Below are 19,569 nucleotides of genomic sequence, written 5' to 3' on the forward strand. Positions count from 1 at the left end.
TGCATTCATACCCTCTCAGTTTTCAAAGATCAAATGCCATGGTTCTTCAGAGTTCCATGTCTTGTTTGTACATACAAACCCAATGAGCCTGCAATTTCCATATCAGTATCTAGAAGACACAAAATACAAAAAATCTAAAAACACAAAGGTTGTCCAGACAACTTCATATGGAGTATGCTCATCCTTCACTTTCTCAAACTTGATGTAGACATCTGGTGCAAGACAGCACAGATTTCTCCACCACAGAACATTCTTCCCATGTTTCTAGTGTGTCTGGAAAGTTAATGAATAACCATTCCAGGTGTCAAGAGTATTTTCAATACGTCCCCCATTAGTCATCTATCATCCACACTGAAGCCACCTGATTTCCACTTTCTAAACCAGTATTTCTCAAAAGAGAAATCTAATGTATGATGCTAGCAACAGAGTAATCCAGGAAAAAACTTTGTGTGTCACCCTGGGATGAAGTTGCTCTGCCATACCTCTAGATTAAGTGCAGTCGTAGTTTACAGCATGGCAGAATAAAGATGGTAGCAAAAGCATCTTCGAAGTTGTTGGTTAGTAGAAAACTAAAATCAGGTTTCAAGGACTGTAATTTACTACATAAGGTCTTAATTCGCAAAAATTCCTGCATTGTGAATCACAACTACGATACAGTGAAAAAAAGCAAAACTGCTAGAGATCCGCCATAAAAACATAAAGCAAAAGGTACTTAAAACACGTGTGTCCCTGAAATGCACATCTCTATTGCAAGACATGCTTTACATCTACAACAAAGTACTGAGAACCTGTAACTCTAAATTCTCAGAATTGGGAAACACGTGAGACAGCACTAAATTGTGTCATCACATCTGTTGAATCTGTGCAGTCACATTCTAATAATTCTTTTGCTTTTGATGCTTATATTTGGATTCCAGCTGGTGAAGCTGGATGATGCTGGCAGAGGTATGCCAGGAAGATTTGTTCTGCAAGGAGTCATCTTGGACACCCAGTACTCAGTGACTGAAGCCAGCCATGGAGTGAGCATATGGTACTCGTTCCTTGTGACAAATAAAGCCTTGCACTGTCAAACCTAATGCAGATCTGGATCCTCCTGCTTTTAGTTATCTCAATGAACATTTAAGTGTTAGAGTTACGAATTCTTTAAGTTAAGAGTTACACCCTCAGATTCAGCTTTTTGAAGTATTTTTCTACATGACCTCCCTAAGAGGTTAAGAGACTAACCTTAAACTATCTTAAAACAGTAGTTATTTTTTTAATTGCCTTTTTGGTCTACCTCATTCTCACAGGAAACATGATACCACCTTTGCTCAAGAACAGTATCCTGAAGATGACTTAATATTTGTGAATATGAAGCTCTATGAAGCTGTTACCAGCCACATCACTGGAAAGGGCAGAAGAGGCAATGAAGAAACCTGTTTTCAGAGAGGAGCCTGAAGGCTGTGAAGAAAAGGTGGCTTAAGACCACAAACTAAAAAAACAGAACGAACCAATTCTCATTCAGTGAAGACCTTGACAATGAACAAAGCAAGGATACGCAAGAACAGGGGTCAAGCGACTACGTAATTAAAAACTGTATCAGATGGCATACACTACAAGAAGGTGTAATTACATGTACAAACATAAGTTTTAGATGCATAGTTTTGCAGTCTTAACAGTCTTCTACTGTAGTGTGTAATTCACTGTAGATATGCACATGCATCAAGGTAATAAAACTCTGTATGTATCGTAAATGTAATTATTTGTTACAATAGCAAAATATACAGTCAAAACTGTCACTGTGTCATTTCCTCAGTTATAAGAAACTGTTCTTACCATCACACTAGTTACCCAAACAGGCAGTGTTAAGAAAAAAACCGACTTGCTGAAGTATCTAGCAGCATGGAGCAAATTTTTCATATGCATTAGTGAAGAGGACTGAATACAGTGGAAGAAAATAATTTGGTGAAAATAATCTCTATACCGTCATCATCAAATACATTGTGCGTGTGTCCCCCAAATGAAGACATTTCTACTATTAAATTTGCAATTCTTACTACATAATGGACATACAAATGGCTAAAAAGTTAAGTGATCTACATTAAGTATTTAATAAAGGGAAGAGTTCAGACTAATTAGGAACTTGCTTTAAATCCATGTAGAAGTTATGGTTATGAGTTTGATATGGGAATTAGGGAGGGAAATTCCAGGCCCTGCATTAGCCCAGGACCTCAGAAGAGATGATCGTAACAGTGTTTGTCTTCTGTGTCTTTGAAATCCATGAAAGGAAAGTCAGACACTGTTCCTTACACAAGGGTTTATCGTGTAGTATTTCATGCACATTCCTATTATATGCAATCTGGTATACTGGAATCTCTTCAGAACAGAGGTTGCATTTGTACTCCACACCCTAAAGGCAATGGTAATTTTCCCTGAGACGTGAGAATAAGAACTGTGGGATTTGTCCCAACACTACTAAACCTTGACTATAGGTCTGATCCCGCTCCTTCTGAAGTCAAAGTGGGTTTTGCCACCAATTTAAGGGAAAGTAGAATAGGAGCCTGCTGCTTCTTGTATAAACAAGTTTTGTAAGTAAACAAAATAACCCCAACCATGTATATTTTCAAGAACACGAGTACTTTAAAATGATCTTATTTTTGTTTGCATCCAAAGGGATTTTGAATAAAGCATTTTAATACTCTGTTTAGAAGACAGCAGCTCACATCAACAAGCATAGGCATGTTCACTCTGAACTACAAGAAATTTTACCACAGTATTTGATTGACTGGCTATTTAGATCAGACAGACAATGAAAATCCAAAAAAAAACCCCAACCATTCTCATCTTATTGGCGTGTTCTTACTGTGTCATAATAAAACCCTAGATATTTGTCTTAGAGGAAACATCTGGAGAAAAAGCATAACAGTTGGTAACTGTCTTCCCCTTTTTTGCTAACTGTACATGCAACTCAAAGTCCTGCATCTTAAATCACTGGGGAAGGCACCCACAGCCCACTATCCTTTTCAGTGCAAGTTTTAATATTGAAGATGTTAGAGACTTTTAACTATGACTACAAGAGTAGTCCAAAGCAATGATTAGTACTACACACAACAGACGAGTGCCAAATGTTCCTCTAGCAGACAGTCAGAATTCTCCCAAAAGCCAGAAGGCAGCTCAAAAGTAGTGAGACTTCATGCTATTTGCTCTGTAGTAAACATTGTTAAACCGGTGATTTAATATAAACCCCCAAAAGCGTCCTGATAATAATGGGACTGCGAAAATCGCTCATTTCACATGGGGGGCTGCAGCTTACAGAGACTACCAGAAGGGTTTTGGAGTTGTCAGCACTAAGTTTGACCCATGAGGAAGCTAGAAAAACATCAAAGTGGTGGGGAATGCACACTAATCTTTCAACCAACGGTAATAAATTACAAATACAGCAGAGCAAATAGATTTCCAACATTCATCCCTCTGTGACCTTGAGGACCCCTCACTGAGTGACCAGAAGTCCTTTATTTCCAGATATTTGAGATGACGTTTTTGCTACTTGCTGTTTTGGGTATGTGTTCCTTGACACTTTATTTATTGACCAGGCCAGACTGCAAGGACCACTTAAAAAACCCTTTATTCTCCAAACTGGCTTGCACTGGAACAAAAGGCCTCCCTAAATCCTTCTCTCCATAAGAAAATTGCTTATGTAGGCTAATGACTAGTTACACTATTCTGGCTTCAGAACAATGGAGTAGATTTGGATTGGCAAAAATATATTCTAAATTAAACATCTCTACAGATTCAACTCCGAAGTACCCAAAATAACTTGCTTCATAATGTCAAGAGATGACATTTTCTGATGTTTCTCTCAAGGGAATGGTTATATTGCAAACAGTGCAATAAATATCAAATGAAGAATGAAAGACCGTATTAGACTAAGAGGCATAAAACCCTGATCAGCCAAGAGTGTCCTGTTTCAGAGGAGCTCTCAAAGGGTGCTGACCCCTCACAGAAGACCCATGCATCAGCAGAGATGGGAAGACCCTGGGAGCAGATCACACCTTGCTGCACCCCACGGTGCCCTGGAGCCTCACGGCCCTTTGCAGACCATGGCAGGGCAGATGCCCCTCAAACGTGCACCAGTCAACAAGGAGGAACGTGGGAAATGATGGAGGGCTTTGCTACAGCCTCTGTCGCTCCTCACCTGTACCAAGCAGCTGTGTATCGGTAAGAAGACAATTCAAGGCTAAGTTCATAAACACAACAGACGTTTTCGCATCTCCATCCAAGCACAGCACATGAAAAATTGCAAATTAGCAATAGAGGACGGGAATGTGTGGTCACAGGGTTGAACACCACGTGCAAGTAGGAAAAGGACTGCAAATCTTTCCCCTTAACTGCTTATTTCTGAAATGTTCCTGGATAGAAAGATAACGAAACCAGACACAGCTGTGCAGCCTTATCTACCACTGTGCATAATTAGTGGTTTCTTTCATTAATTCCCTAATTTAAGCGCTTTGGTCTACCTCCATCCAAAAACAGCTTAGGAAGAGAGCTTGGAAATTAAAAGGTAACCTCACAAACGAAAAGCTTTCCCTTTGAGACGTACTGACAGAGAAGCCGTAACATGCTTTGAAACATGGGTCTGCCACGTCTGATACCATTTGAAAGTTTCTTCACCAAGAACAATCCTCGATGATTATCTGCTACCTACAAATCTTGTCCAAGTGGGATGAGGAGATCTAGGAAGGAATCGGTGACAGCACTAAAGTTTTCTCTCCTAACCTCAACAAATAAATTCCACTCTTGTATCTGTAAAGATGACATACAAAACTAGTGCAACAACACTAGGGAGGTGTATTCCTTCCTTGAACTACAGATCTCAAGTTGCGCTACTGTCCCTTCCTTTCCAGCTGGTAAGGAGGAGGCTACAGCACAGGACTGCTTGGACATGCTGCATCCAACAAATCCAGTCCCACAGGGGAGAAAGAGTGAGGAAAAGACCTCAAATTACACCAATCTTAAGTGTTTAAGTGGAATAATTTGGCTGTTGGCCAGTTTCTTTACATTTTTTAAGTGTGCATGTTTTTTAGAAGGAAGCAGCAAAACTGTAAAGGAAAGCAGAGTTAACTCTGTCTGTCTTTCCAACATACAGAAACACAATTTAAAAGAAAAAAAAAAAGGCAAAGAAAACACAGAGAAAAACCAGCCCTGTCTACACCTTGCCTATTTACTGAAAAATACAATAGCTGCTCAAGAGCTTCTGGAAGCTGAGTGGAACAGAAGTAACTGCTCTTCCTGCAGCAGGTCTGCCTTCTGCAGGTGCATCTTCCCATCCCAGACACCACCAAGTGATCTGCTACACAGATAGCAGTTGGCATGTTCAGATGTCACTTCTTGCCCTCGACATCCACAATCTCTAGCAAAGAAACTATCTCAGACATTAACCTCCGGGAAATGCTCTATCACAGCAAATGCTGCCAAGGGTATACAAACAGATCCAGTGGATTATACAAGCACGAAGTCTGACAGCTAACTGAACTGTTAAAGACCTTTTTCATCATTCATGCCATAGTTTACGTAGTAGTTTTGAGGTACAAGACAGTCTCAAAAGATATTTTTAAAGTGTAGAAACCATATGCAATTACATCTTTCCCTAGCTCAGGGCAGTACCATATTTTTGAAACTGGGTCCTGAGAATTTTGATTACAGATCCTTATTACCCGAAAAGCCGTCAGCTTAAATATTATTTTTAAATACTGTCTAACATGCAAATGTTTTTATAAAGTGGATCAATATGTGAAAATAAAGAACAGTGTTTGGGTGCTGTTCTTGTGGACTGCTGCATACAGCATTCATAAATGACTGAACAAAAAGCAATCAAGTTAGTACAAAAAGTTACACCTGCTAACACTTTACCAAAAGACTTCAGGCAAAGTCCAAGGATGCAGGCATTTCTATAACAAAGTGCAAAAAACGCAATACATAACAAAAAAGGGAAAAAAAATAAGCTCTTCTATTAATGAAGCCACAAAATAGGATTCTATTTTAGACATATATTTTGCTGAAAGCCTGAACAGAAGTTAGCAAGTATTAACCACAGTTATTACTTTTTTTTTAAGCCAAAAATTCTCAGTAAATTCTCCTAAGTACCTAGATTCTCACCAAAGTATTCTCAGGACTTAAAATCCTTCTCCAGTTAAAATAAATATTTCTTTAAAATCCTGTAATTCCCCTTGTCATTCTTAGCTATGAAAATAAAGTAGTTCTTTGTATTCTAGCCTTCAGATTGATTTCACGGATGTTCATCATGGAAAGCAGCTTTGGAGCAAGACGCAGATGTGAAAGAGTGCACAGCCAGCTGCAGTTACAACACCTGTGTTCTTTCACACAAGAAAATCTGGATGCGTATATGGCATCACACAACTATTTAAAGTGGGCACGGTTATTTGCTCAGGGTGCAGAATGATCCATTCTTGGCAAATACTTAGCACCATGTGTTGCTGAAACTCACAAACTGATGTTATCGTGTGCAAGCCTAAGTAAGAACTATTTGCTAACCAGTGTTTTTCTCAGATGTTCCTGCATCACAGCTACAGGAACAGATGAAGATGACTCCAAGGGAGAGGAGCAGGCTACTTCACCTTTGCCTTGTTTTAAATCTGCCCCAGGAGCATTCATGTCAGCAGGAAGTATTAACAGACTGAATCAGTATGACAGAAGGCTAGAGAAGGTAAGCAAAGTCGCTCAACACAATGCCACTGTTGTAACTACAGAAAGGCATATTAAAATCGGTGCGATACAAAACAGACAAACACTTCTTATAGCATCAAAACAGGAGTGTCTTATTCTTTCAGTTTCTTAAAGCAAAGTGTGTAACAAAAGGCAGTATTTTTTTTAGACTAATTGATACAGCTGGGAAAAAAAGATGCATTTCAGCCACATAAGCCTTTTCAGGTCTGAGGTCATCTTTGAGGATCAAAAGGGGGTTCTGTGTATTTTTCCTAGAAATATCAATTGGTCAATTAAAATGCTCTTTTAAAAAGCTCCCTCTCCTTTTTTATTTTTATCATGGGACAATTAAAACACAACATGGAAGATGCTGGTTTTGAAGCTCCTTCCTCCCTCTTGCTTCGTTCCTCCTAGACCAGCAGGTGGGGCCACGCATCAACCATGAACTCGCCCAGGTCCACTATTAATATGTAATTTGTATTCGTATTTGCAAGCCTATCCCTGTGCTCTCTGTGGTGCTTACAAAGATTTTTTTAGTTACTATCATCCTGATTTTATTATTTAAAAAAAAAAATGCTCTGCCTCACTTTAATGCAGCTTGCAAAATCTTTGTTTTCATTAGCAATAAAGCAGGTGGCAAGAAACTTTGTTTTCAGATGCATGCGCTCATATGGCAGCTAGAAATTTGCCTTGTGCACCAACAAATGCGACCACAAGTAGCTGGCAATGTTCTCTGGCAGAAACCTGCGCCATTTCTCTGTGCAAGTCAAAAGCAACCGACTTGTGAAGTTCATGACTGCAGGACAGTTCTGACGATTGCAGCAGGGCAAAGGCTTACGCTCAAACTGGGCTTTTTAAAACAAATCCAAGGGCTCTGCCTTGAACAGCAAACACATTTACCAAATGAGATAGTGACTCATCACTTCACTCCATAATTTCCTTTTTCCATTTGCTTAAATCAGGAGAGATGATGACTGTGTTCTTCCCAACGGAGGCTCCAGGCTCACAGCATTCCACTCACTCTTATGCCCCCTAATTTACAAATGTAAATAATTTTCAGAAAGGCAATCGCTCTACTGGCTTTATAGCAATATTAAAGAAACAAATCCTACAGCACATTCAGTTCAAGCATGCACAAATGGTTTTACGCTCTCCATCAGTTTGGATCTCTGTCAGAGATTGCATAACCTGGTCTCTGAATGGAAAGTTTCCAAGTGTTCCATGTCATTATCTTTGTCTAATCTGCTGATCTGTATCTGTTCTAGGAGAAAAGCATAAAGAAAGGTGTTGTTTTTTTTTTTTTTTTAAAAAAAAATCTATGTTATAGTTTCATCACAAGAAGGAAGAGCTTTAGAGTATTTTTAGGCTCCAGACCAGCTAAAATGGTATGAAGTGTCAACATACACAACCCTTTTAAGTCACACAGGAAGTTGCAGGAAGCTCCAAAACATCAAAACAGACAAATTATTCATATAAAGTTATGGTCTGCCCCTCTGCAATCTGACCTTCATTTCAAAGTGGGAATTTAGCATTCCAATTTAAGTCTGAAAGTATTTCTGTCGATCAATTGAAGCTTTATGGTCCAAAGTCTGCATAAGATCAGCCTTCACAAACCAGGTAGAGAAACAATACTGTATGAACCAATTCTAAACATATGCAGCCGTATCAGATGAGCTGAATCAAAGTTCACAAAACTCAGGAGGACTCAGTACAGGACACTTTGCATTTTCAAGGAGCTGGGCGAGACAGGGCTAAGTGACAGCAAACAGTCCTATGTAGCTCCAATTTAAAAAAGAAAGCATTTTAAGAAAAAAAACCCAAACACACACATTCATATAAAATCTTTACTGCTTGATGTAAACTTCAGATATCTGGATCTCACTGTTGCAAGTGCCTTCATGCCTCCAGCAGCAGCCAGTCACCCTTGCCTGGTGGGAGAAGAAACCTGGGGAAAAGGCAGGTTGTGCCAGGGAGAGCCTCACATGAGAGCTAGATCTGCTTTGCCACAGGTCTGACCTGCACCAGCCCTGAAACTGAAAGGTGCTAGAGACTTCCTGGGGCACTTGTATTGCCTTTATTTTCCTATCTTTTCAGATGCAATAATAAAAAAAAAAAAAAAAAAAAAGACCCATAAACTCAGACTAAACTTACTTCTTTATTGATAAAGGTAAGAGATGCAGACAAAATGCAACAGTCCTAAAATATCAGTCAAGGAGCCCCAGTTCCTGTCTTGATCAGTGGTTCTAGAAATTCAAACGGGTCATAGAAAATATCCGGGGAAAGATCTGACCTAAGCGTTGTAATAAACAAATGAATTAATAGAATCTGAGACCACCAGCAGTTTTATGTTTTCATCTTGGCTTTTAATATTTAAAGAGCTCCCTATTTATAAGTAAGACTGTGACTGCCTAAGCAACTCTGCCTGTGTTATTAGCTTCATTGACTACAAACTCTGTTCAGATGTCTGATTATTTGTGTTTGAGTACTGCAGCATTGTGAACACTGGCAGCATCGTGCCCAAATATTGCAAATTTGATCTATTAAAAAACAATCTGCACACTGATGAGCAGGTGATCAAGCTTATCAAGGCCAAGGGAAAAGACCATTCAGAATAAATACCTAAGGAATATTTAAATTATAAGAAAGTATTTTCTTAAAAAAATAATATATGTATGTGGTAAAATTAAAAGAACTCATGAGATTATATTTTTTTTATTTAAAGTCTCCAATTAAGTTTCTGATATTCTTATTCAACATATACACAACAGGGGTAGATAGAGAATTGACTCTTCACAGAATGAAAAAAGTATATAGACTACAAATAACTGAGATACACTTCGGAAGTCTGCTTCCAGTTCCCCATTAATTTGTCATTTTGATCCACAGCAGTTTCAAATCATCAAGTACCAAAAATGTAAACTTGACTGTATTTGGTCAAGCAACTTTCATACTACGCATTAATTTATTTGAAATACACTCTAGGGGTGTGGAGCGAAGTATCACCCTGGGAAGAATCTTCTGGCCTACTGCCCATTACATTGGCTGCTGGACAATATTAACTGTGCTATTCCCTGCACCAAATCTTTTATAGCAAAATAGTGAAGCCACCTGAAAGTCAAATGTACATTGCTACATTATTTTTTATCTGAACTATACTTCCCTCTGCACCTCCACTTTCACCATAGGTATAATTTTTGTATTATTCTGCTCACTCAAAAACTTCACTTTAATTTCATTTTTTTTAATACCCTTTCAGTGCAACATTTCCCAAATTTGTTTCTAAGATTTAAAGTGCTCTCTGCCTTAGATCTTTACAGTAAAAAGATCTGTATATTATTATTACTCTTCACAATTTCTTTTAAGTAAAGATACATTATTTTAAAAGTAATTAAACCTTATTCTTGAGCTATTTGGAGTTCAAATTTCAGTATTTCCCCTAAATCTGTTGAGGGGGGTATAATCCTTGATCCTAGGGCACTACTGAAGATGCCTAGCCTTTTACATCAAGCTTAAAATCTTTAATTCAAAAGGAGTTGTGCGAACTTAGCTTTTCTTTTTTTAATCAGAAAAATACATGACTGGATTGCAAGCTGATTCTTAAACATGTTGGAGCATGGCAGGATCACGTGCGCAGACTTTGAGATCAAGATTCCCAGTTAAATTAGCACATTTTCTCATTTCAAATCCCCAACAGTCCTAAGCTATTAAAACTAAACACAATGTATGTAACTGCTACTCACTCTAGAGGCAATAAACTTCAGTTTAGGAGAGATCTAGTCACTAAGGCTTGGGGCACTGCCTCATCCCAAGGCAGCAGAAAAGTCTACATTTAAGCAGAAACCCCCAGATCTGCATCAGAATTTCCCAGAGCAGCTCCCAGCTGCCAAAACTCCCATACATGTCTGTTACAAATGCAGTCTTGGGGGATGCTGAGAAACTGCAAGATTAACACCAGGACTTCCCAGCACAGCGCTCTGGCCAGCTCACAGCGTGAAGATGTGAAGAGCATCAAGCAAGCGTGAGTACAGAGACCAAGCAAGTTACAAAGCACTACTTTAAGTTTAAAGCAATAAATGCATCAGAGCCTGGGATGCTGGTTACTTCACCACAGCATGCACATGTAAAGAATGAAATCTTCTTTCCACCCTTTGCATCTCAAAATAACCCGTCAGCACCGAGGTGCCTATCCGAAGAGCCATGTTTATTCTGCTGTTACATGTGATAGAGACAACTATCTCCGCAGCTGATAGGTTAAGAAAAAAATCAATGTTATCCCATCAGCACATATTAATATCCAATACCAGGAATGATCAAAGAAGTAACCATGTTTTCTTTCAAAAGCAAATACCCCGTTTTCAGAATTAAGCTACTGAGAAACCAGGAGACTCTAAACACTAGAGGCTGAGAGTTCACGGATTTAGAAATAGGGAGACTATATCCTAAAATGCCATTACAACCCCATCTGCCCCCACTTTCATTCTAACAACTACGTACACGTAGGCATTTACACTTGCAAGTAATCCTTGAGTGCTCACAGACAGTTCACATTTACTCTTTATTGAGCACCCCCCATCCTAGAAATGCTTCTGCCAGGTTTCCACTTGGTCCGCCGCATACAATTTTCTGTATTTCTGTTCTTATCTTCGTTGATTATCAGCACAGCTGAATATAAATTCGTAATAGGCACAGAGGGATCGAAGCTGATAAACTGATACCACAACTTTGCAAGTGATGCTGCAAATATTTCTATGGAGGCAGATGGGTGATGATATTCAGGACTGTGGTATCACTGTGAGAATCAGGATCACATACCACAACTTCTATTTCCTACAGCAAGGAACACTGAGAATTTAAGAAGTATTAGATGTTGAAGCAATATAAGCCATTCTAGACTTTTGAGAAGTAAAAGACCGATGTAAAATCTATCCTAAGACAGGCTTGGCTTGTTGATATGTAAAACCCAAGTATCTGAATGTCAGCAGGTACAGGAGACAAATCACTTGGAGGAAGGGTGTTTTGATTTTTTACCTTAAAGTTTTTCCACTTAAAAAAGAGAAGACACTTTCTCTATTAACAGAAGAGTTCTAAGCAAACTCTGACTTCTGCCCAACACACTGTTACAAATGTATGTTAGAAAGCAACTTATGTTTAAACCAAGGAAATATCTTCCTTTGTTTATGTAAGTGCTATTTTTTTCTACTGCATGCCCTGCTCCCTAAAACACATTAAACCTGAATTTCTCTTTATCATCATTCTATTGTACATTTTTTTAAATACTTGGTCTTACCTTTAATGCCCCAGGTAAATCTCCGTGGCAAAATACATGTTTTTTTGCTGTTAGCAAGAGATTTACGATAGGAACATACTGTTTATTTGGAATTCGTACTGTCGGATTCACCAAGAAGGTCCTCAATAGTGAGCTTGATGAGCTACAGAGGGAAACACTTCCACCAGACAGCTTCTTAGAAACCTAAAATAAATGCTAGCCTGCTCATTCTCCATTTAAGTCTTCACAGTCATGAATTAAAAGCATACTTTCCAACCTGTGAGATGTAACTCACATAAGCTATTGGTCTCTGTAGTGCATGAGACAAAACAGATGAACTTACAAGGGTGTGAGCTAAATATTATGAAGTAGAAACAATTCTTGATTAACTGAAATAAGCCATGCGGTAGAAGAGCTGACCAGCAGGTTTTACACACATAAATGGACAGTCAGACAAGTCTATGAAACAAAAATATCTGAAAACCACGTGACACACACACCTTCTGAGAACAGTACTGACCTTGTTGCTCACTCTCTGCTTCAACTTTTGCAGGACTTGGTGCTACAGGAAGGGGTCGAGGAGGACGAGGCTTTGGAGTTGGGGGAGATATTTTTTTTCTTCCAATGTACTCTACGTAAGTTCCTGGGAAATCCCCCCTCTCCCCTGTGGTTTCATTAAAGCCATTTAACCAACCAATTTCCTCAGGCTTTGCTTCTTCCCCTTCACTGAATCCAAGTGCTAGCAAGGTACCTTTATTCACAGTTAATATATCTCCTAAGTGCAAGTCAATGTCTTCTTCTCGCTCTTTTTTGTAGTCATATAAAGCTCTGTATTGATATCCTTCGGCGCTCATCTTGGCAAACAATTTAACATTCAGGTGTTATTAAACAGTATCAAAATGCAATTGTCCAGTTATATTTTATGTACAGAGAGAGTCAAGATGTATTAAATGGGGTAATAAAAATGTCAATAGCAATGTTTAAGTAATAAAATCCACCAGAGAATCAAAAAGCACCAGGATTTGTCATTTCACTGCTGATGTTTTTGCTGATGTATTTATTCTGAGTCAATGATTGCTGCAGAAGTATGTGTTCCACCACTTCTATGTCTAGTGATATTCTTCTAATTAGTTCATTTTCTCAGCTTGCTGGCACTCCAGGGTCTCCATACTCAAGTTCAGCCGATTCTTGTAGCTGGTCACACCTTCTTCAGATGTACCTGCCACAGATTGCCCATGTACCTTACCAAACTCTTCACACATGCTCTTCCTGTAAAGAGAAGAGAAAACTGGTGAAATCGTTTCAAATTCTCTTGATGATTGTGAAGTTTGGATTCCACTTATAACTTAAGCTTTCTGCAACCCTCACAGAAGTTGTGTCCCACAAAAGAACCCTAAATAACAATGAAACACAGTGACTTCACAAAAAAAAAGAATTGCCAGCTAACACTTCGATTTTATAAAGGATGTATGTCTAATTACTTGAACCAAATTTGCAGCCCTGCAGTATGAGGCATGCTTCCTTCTCTGTAGCTTATGGCTACTGAAGTCTCAGAACAAGAGGGCTAAACCCTGGAGCTATCCCTGTAGAGCAGTATCTAACCTGGCAGCAAGATTTTACATGTTATCTCCCTGAAGACACACAGCCACAACCCTTCCCCACAAGAGGTCTGCCAGGACAGAGGAGGAGCTCACTGTAATTAGCGCTGACGCTCACCACTGGGGTGTTCAACCTCCTGCTGTTTATGCAGATGGGGAGGACAGGCAACAATCCCCAGCCCAAAGCCTACACTCCAAAATCCTATTGGAGAGAGGGTTCTCATTTGAGGAGAACGAAAAAGTCCAAAATGTTTTTACTTGATGAGTACTGTATTTCTGTTTTCTTAAAAAGAGGGGCTTCCCCGCTCCCCCATCTTCCAGATGTTTTTTAATGTGTTTATGGTATAATACTAGAAGAACAATCAGCAACTGAAACAGGCACACCCAGCCCACCTAAGCAGCACTAGCAGGAGGAAAGTATCAGGGTGTATGCTTAAATTACACTAAAGGCAAGAGAATACAGGCCTGAACATTTGATTCAAGGTTGCCCAACCATAAAGTAAAAAGGAAAAATACGACTAAAAAAAAAATCAATTTAGAAAACAGTAGCTTAAAGACATATAGAACAGTGAAAGTTTTCTAAACATTGTTTCAACTGTTACTAATTTTCATCTACTTAAAAAGACAAGCCCAATCATAATTTGAAAGTCTATACTGGGAAACAGAAAGTTCTAACTACTCAAAGTGGTATCGAAACTCCTGAACTACAGCTAAATAAAAGACTCAAGGGGGGTATGTAATACCAGTAGGTAAATACAGACTGTGTACTATGTACTTAGCATACAGAAAGCTGATTTTTTTGAGAAACACTCCATTTTACGTTGTAAAGGGACACCAGTAGACAGGGCTGGAACAGAGAACCTCTGACAGCTCTTTTCCACACCATTTTCTCTAATGTTTCAGTCATGAATCCCCTGGAACATGACTAACTGACAAGCTAAAAAGCGTTTATAAGAATGTATACGTGCTTCCTTTGCCAGTGAATGACCCTCTCCTCTTCAGTTCATCAGGTCTAAATATAATTCCCTGCAGCTTATTGCGTAACACCTCTTGAAACAGAATACAGAAGAAAATCTTCTAAATTCTTGAAGCACTTCCTTATCATCCCTTGCAACCAGTTTTTGCTGTAGGAAAAGAATTATCTGAGCCTGAATTAGACTTCTTATTTCAAAAAGCCTACACACAAGTATTTATTTTAATAACTTGCAAATCTATCCACGTGGATTAGGCATCCAGCTACCATCAAAATTTTAATGAGCAATTTCTGCAGCCACTTCGGAAAAACCAAACTATGCTGCTTAGCTCACACTACCAAACATCACAGATTTTGCAACTAACGTGACAAGTTGCACTGATATTTCATTTCGCCTCTTCTGACAGAGGAAAGTTTACAGCCAACTAGAGGAAAAAAAAAAGAAGAAACAAAAACCTAAAGCACAAGTATCAATTAAATCGTACAAAAGCCTTTTCAAAAGCATGGGTTCCTCCCATTTCATATATCAAGGGAACAAAATGCACTTACGCACCTTAGATCTAAGTGTTGGAGCTAATCTAAATGTTTCCAGTCAAAACCAACTATGCACAGCAAAACCTGCTAGAAAATTACCACTTCAGCTACATTAAATATTCTGAAATATTTATTTTCTTTTTAAGAAAGGTTCAACAAGTGCTCTGCTACAACTACCCATTTCACTCCTACTGCCTACAGGCATTTTGGCAGTCAACGAAGTAAGTCTTCTAAACACTGCATAATTTAACTGACTTGACCTACTCCTCTGATCTTTTATTATCAAATGTATCATAGCAACTTTACGGCCAGATACTTAAAATGAGTACTTGTGTCTCTTATGCTTGGTCTGACAATACAGAACTGAAAATGTTGTAATAACATAAAAACTGCTTATGACAGTTTTTAAGCATATTTTAAAAACTCAAAACCTGAATCAGATAGGACAAAAGGTCCCGTTTACTTGCATGTTAGAAGAACTCAATGCAGTTACAGTAGCAAAGTTTCCCTAAATTCAGTTTCCCTGGGGCTCACAGCTGCAGTACCGGCTCGTACTCACTCCCCAGCACTGCCCTTGGTACAGGGTCCCCAGCATCCCATCTCCTGACTGATCTACAGTTCACGTACTTGGAGACATTCCCGTGGGTGAGCCCTGCTGAATTCCTTGGATTTATGCCTTTTTCTGTTCTCACTATACGTCAGGTTTGGAGATGGAGGAAGACTTAGACTCCAAGAGCCTTGCAGACAGCCCTAACGCAGGGACAGACACCGGTTCTCCACACCAGCACGGTAACACTGCAGTGTCACCAAAGAGTCCTCTTTGACAGTTCTTTACTTACCACTCTATTAAAATCCCGTATAAACAAATTCCCTTCACTCCAAGTGAAGTTACATGGTCTCTAGACTCAGACATTTTGACTCAAACTGACTTAAGCTGATTAGTTCTAAAATAAATAGATTGGAGACCATCTTAAGTAGAGGGAAAAAACCAAACCAAACACTTTAGGCAAGAAACATTGTTATACTTGAGATGATGTATTGCTGGATTTCCATTTGGCTGGTGGAATGGAAAAGGAGGAAGAAGTATTGTAAGATAATCAAACGCTCATTTGTTTTTTATTTACTGTCTAAGAACTTCATACCAGTGAAAGATTCCTGAGTTCAGGCAGAATTCTGGTGTCTCAGCAAATGGTTTATGTTGGGCATTTCAACAGTTATAAAATTTAAAATTCAACAGAAACATTCAAGAGATTCATGTAAATTTAAGTGGAAAAGGAAGGGGACATGAAAGCTTCCCCTCCACTCCCCCTTTCTTCCCCTATTAAAAATGATGTCTGGCTCCTGCTCCGCTGGTACCCAAGCATTTCCTCTCATAGTAGCTAGCATTCCTTTAGTGACTAAAAACTTCTACTCCGTGATTCTATGTAACTACGAGCCCAACCAGATGGGTGCACATGTGTTACTGATACACCACCCCTATACAAGACAGCAAAGATTTTCTTCACCATTATGTCAACACACTTAATAACCACATCTCCTTATACTGACATATCTCTTACTCCAAAAATCCCTAGGGAAACAGTGCCTATCGTGAACTTCCCTTCCACTGCAATTATAAGCTTAGTCAAGAGAAGAGCAGATTAACATACTTAGGGAGTCACTGAAATATAAAGAATTTAAATGAAAGCAGCAAATTTGCTTGGAGAATGACTCTTCTCCCCACTAGGTGTCTACACACCTGTAACTCAAACTGCAGTTATCTCCCAAGTGCGATGCTGCCGCTCTCCAACTGGAGATGACCAAGGTAAGTACCGCATCGGAACATTATTTTCTGCAAGAAAGTGAGGTTCATGATACATTGTGAAGGTGATGTATACTAATACCTTTACACCACTTCCAGTCTCTCAAAGAGTGATTTTTAGCCTGTGAAGACTCTACTGCTGAACAAGTTCAAATACAGACACATGGAATAAGTACCTTAATTTCACTCTGGACACTGTAAAGCACGTCCCGTTCTGAAACATCTCAAAGACTTTATACGGTCTGCAACGCTATGGAAGAAGGCAGGGGTGCATCGAGACCACTTCAGGAAAGCCATTAAAGTAATAATTAAAATACCTAGGAAGGCAGTACAAACTGAGCTTCCATTCTGCTACGAGACCGGCAAGTTAACCCCGCCGGCAGCCCTGCACCAGCACGCACCGGGGCGGCGGTCCCCGCCGTAGAGCACCCGCTCTCCGGCGGCCGGAGGCCGGTCCCCCGCTCCGGCCCCGCTCGGGGGGCGCAGTCCCTCCGCCGCCGGGACAGGGCTGCGCGGAGACGGCTCTCCCCGCCCCGGGGCCGGTCGCGGAGCCGCCCCGACCGCCCTCAGCGGTGACCCGGGAACAGGCGGGCTCGGCGCCGCGCCGCCCGCTCCCCGCGGCGACGGCCGCCTCAGCGCTTCCTACGGACACCCCCTCCGCCGCCCCGGGAACGCCGGCCGGGCAGGGGCAGCGGCCCGGCTCCCCACGCCGCACGCCGAAGCCGGGGCTCCCGGGCAGCCCCGCGGTCGCCGGGCCTCGCCCCCAGCACGGCGCGCCGCCCGCCCTGCCCGACCAGGAAGCGCCGGGCCGGGCCACCCCCGGCCGCCGGGGGAAGAAGCTCCGTCGCCCCCGGGGCTCGGCGCCGGCCCCAGCAGGCGGCCCGCCCGGGCCCGCCGCGCCGGAGGTCTCGGCGGTGACACAGCCGCCGCCGGCAGGGGGAAAAAGTTGCACGGGGCGGCGACGGCCCATATCAGCCCGCAGCGGCGGCCGGTGCCCGGCTGCACACCGCCCTGCTCTCCTGCCCCGCCGGCCGCCCGCGGGGCAGCGCCAGGTGAGGCGTCCGCGGCGGCACTAGCTTTACCTCAGCAGCAGCTGCAGCGGCGGCGGCGCCGCCACCGTCTCCCTCCTCGCGCCGCCAGGCAGCCACGGCCGCGTCCCCCTGCTCTTCGGCCCGCTCTTCGCTCTGCGTCCGCCCCGCGTCCCCCAGCCGCGCTCACCGCCCCAGTGCCTCGGCAGCGCCCAGCCCGCCGCCAGCGCTGCCTCCGCCCCGCCCCCGCGGCCCGCCCACCAACCCGCGCCGTAGGCGCTGCCTCCGCCCCGCCCCCCCGGCCCGCCCGCCAACCCGCACTGCCACCGCCCCGCCCCGCCCCGCCCGCTGACTGACGGCGGCCGAGGGGCGGAGCCCGGTGCTGCCCGCCCCCCGCCCGCCGGCGGGTTCGTCACTGGCGGGCCCGCGGCGGCCAGTGGCAGCCGGCGGCGGTGTTGGGTTGCCCGAGGCTCCCGCCCCCGGGGAAGGGGGTCCGGGGTCGCCGCCTTCAGGAGTCGGCGCCGGCGGTGCCAGCGAGGCTCGGGCTTCCCGTCGGCTGCGGAAGGCCCGGCCAGGGCGGGGAGCGGCAGTGAGAGGAACATGTGCCTCTGCCTAGTTCCTCTTTGGGGATTTTTCTCCTTTTTTTGCCTTCCCTCCCCCCGTAATTGACGTAATATGTTACGTTGGTGGCATGTACCCAGAACAAAACCGCCAGCTCTGCTCCCCAGTGCCGGGGCCGTGGGTGTCCAGCTGGGCCTGGAGTATGCGATGGCAGCCTGCCCTCCCTCGCACCAGCTCCAGGCCTGCTCCCCAGGGGTGACCTGGCAGCGGCCTGCTGGCGACCATGGGCAATGGGCCACTAGCCTCCCCTCGGCCCTGCCAGGCCTTGTGCCGCGAGGAGCCCCAGGCCGCACTGAACGCCCCTCAGCCCCAGCCGAGCCGGAGCTGCCCTGGGCACAGGTGTTGGCTGTCTGCAGCGGCAGAGATCTTCGGTTGATAGCATTAATTACCATCGTGCGGTGCCTGAGTTTGCTAGGCTCCATGCAGCGTAGAGTAAAATGACATATTCCCTGCCCCAAGGAGTGCACAGTCTCCAGTAGGTCTGACAACAGGAGGGTGTGACACCACACCACGAGGTTGCAGCAGAGAGAGTGGTGCTGCTGAGGTATGTGTGCTGTGTTTGAACAGGTCTCTGCTTATCTTGAGATACTAAATATGCGTACATATGTTACCATGACTCAGTCCTTGTAGGTGTCGCTGTGAAAGAGGAGAAAGTGGTTTAAGCAAAGGTATAACACATCCAGGGCGGTGGGAAAGGAGTGCAAGGGCAGCCGTGCAAGAAGCGAGTTAAAGGTTCACTGAGACCCATGCTTGGAATACAAGTGCCAGGGACCGACCTGATTAAAAGCAACCAAATGAGGATATGTAGAACATCAAAAGCAAGAACAAGGCATATGCCAGGACAGAATGCAAGGACCAGGTCCTTGAAATACCCTGTTAGAAACTGTAGGACTGGTAAAGACTGGTGAAGTCTTACAATTGAAAGAAGAGTACGTGTTGGCTGAGAAGAAGAGGAGTCCACCTTGCTTTAATTTGGCCATTAGGCATTCTGAAACAGAGAATTAGATTATGGTCTGATCATGGACAACTGAGAGAAAAAGTGGAAC

General features: G+C 42.6%; 1 protein-coding gene across 2 annotated transcripts in view; it reads right to left on the reverse strand.

Annotated features, from left to right (window-relative positions):
* The window catches only part of PIK3R1 (phosphoinositide-3-kinase regulatory subunit 1), a 61,618-nt gene extending 43,509 nt beyond the window's left edge, over positions 1 to 18,109 (reverse strand). The window contains exons 1-3 of one of the 2 annotated variants that reach the window (XM_063319438.1): positions 17,957 to 18,094; positions 16,812 to 16,904; positions 12,489 to 13,237 (exon numbers count right to left, since the gene is read on the reverse strand). In XM_063319438.1, the coding sequence (XP_063175508.1) occupies positions 12,489 to 12,822 (334 nt within the window). In that variant the 5' untranslated portion in view covers positions 12,823 to 13,237; positions 16,812 to 16,904; positions 17,957 to 18,094. Of the gene's footprint in view, positions 1 to 12,488; positions 13,238 to 16,811; positions 16,905 to 17,956 lie in introns of both variants that reach the window. The other variant, XM_063319437.1, reaches the window with a different exon arrangement.
* Between the last annotated feature and the right edge of the window lie 1,460 nt (positions 18,110 to 19,569).

The sequence above is a fragment of the Chroicocephalus ridibundus genome, chromosome Z, assembly GCF_963924245.1.
Source record: "Chroicocephalus ridibundus chromosome Z, bChrRid1.1, whole genome shotgun sequence".
Taxonomy (NCBI): Eukaryota; Metazoa; Chordata; class Aves; order Charadriiformes; family Laridae; genus Chroicocephalus; species Chroicocephalus ridibundus.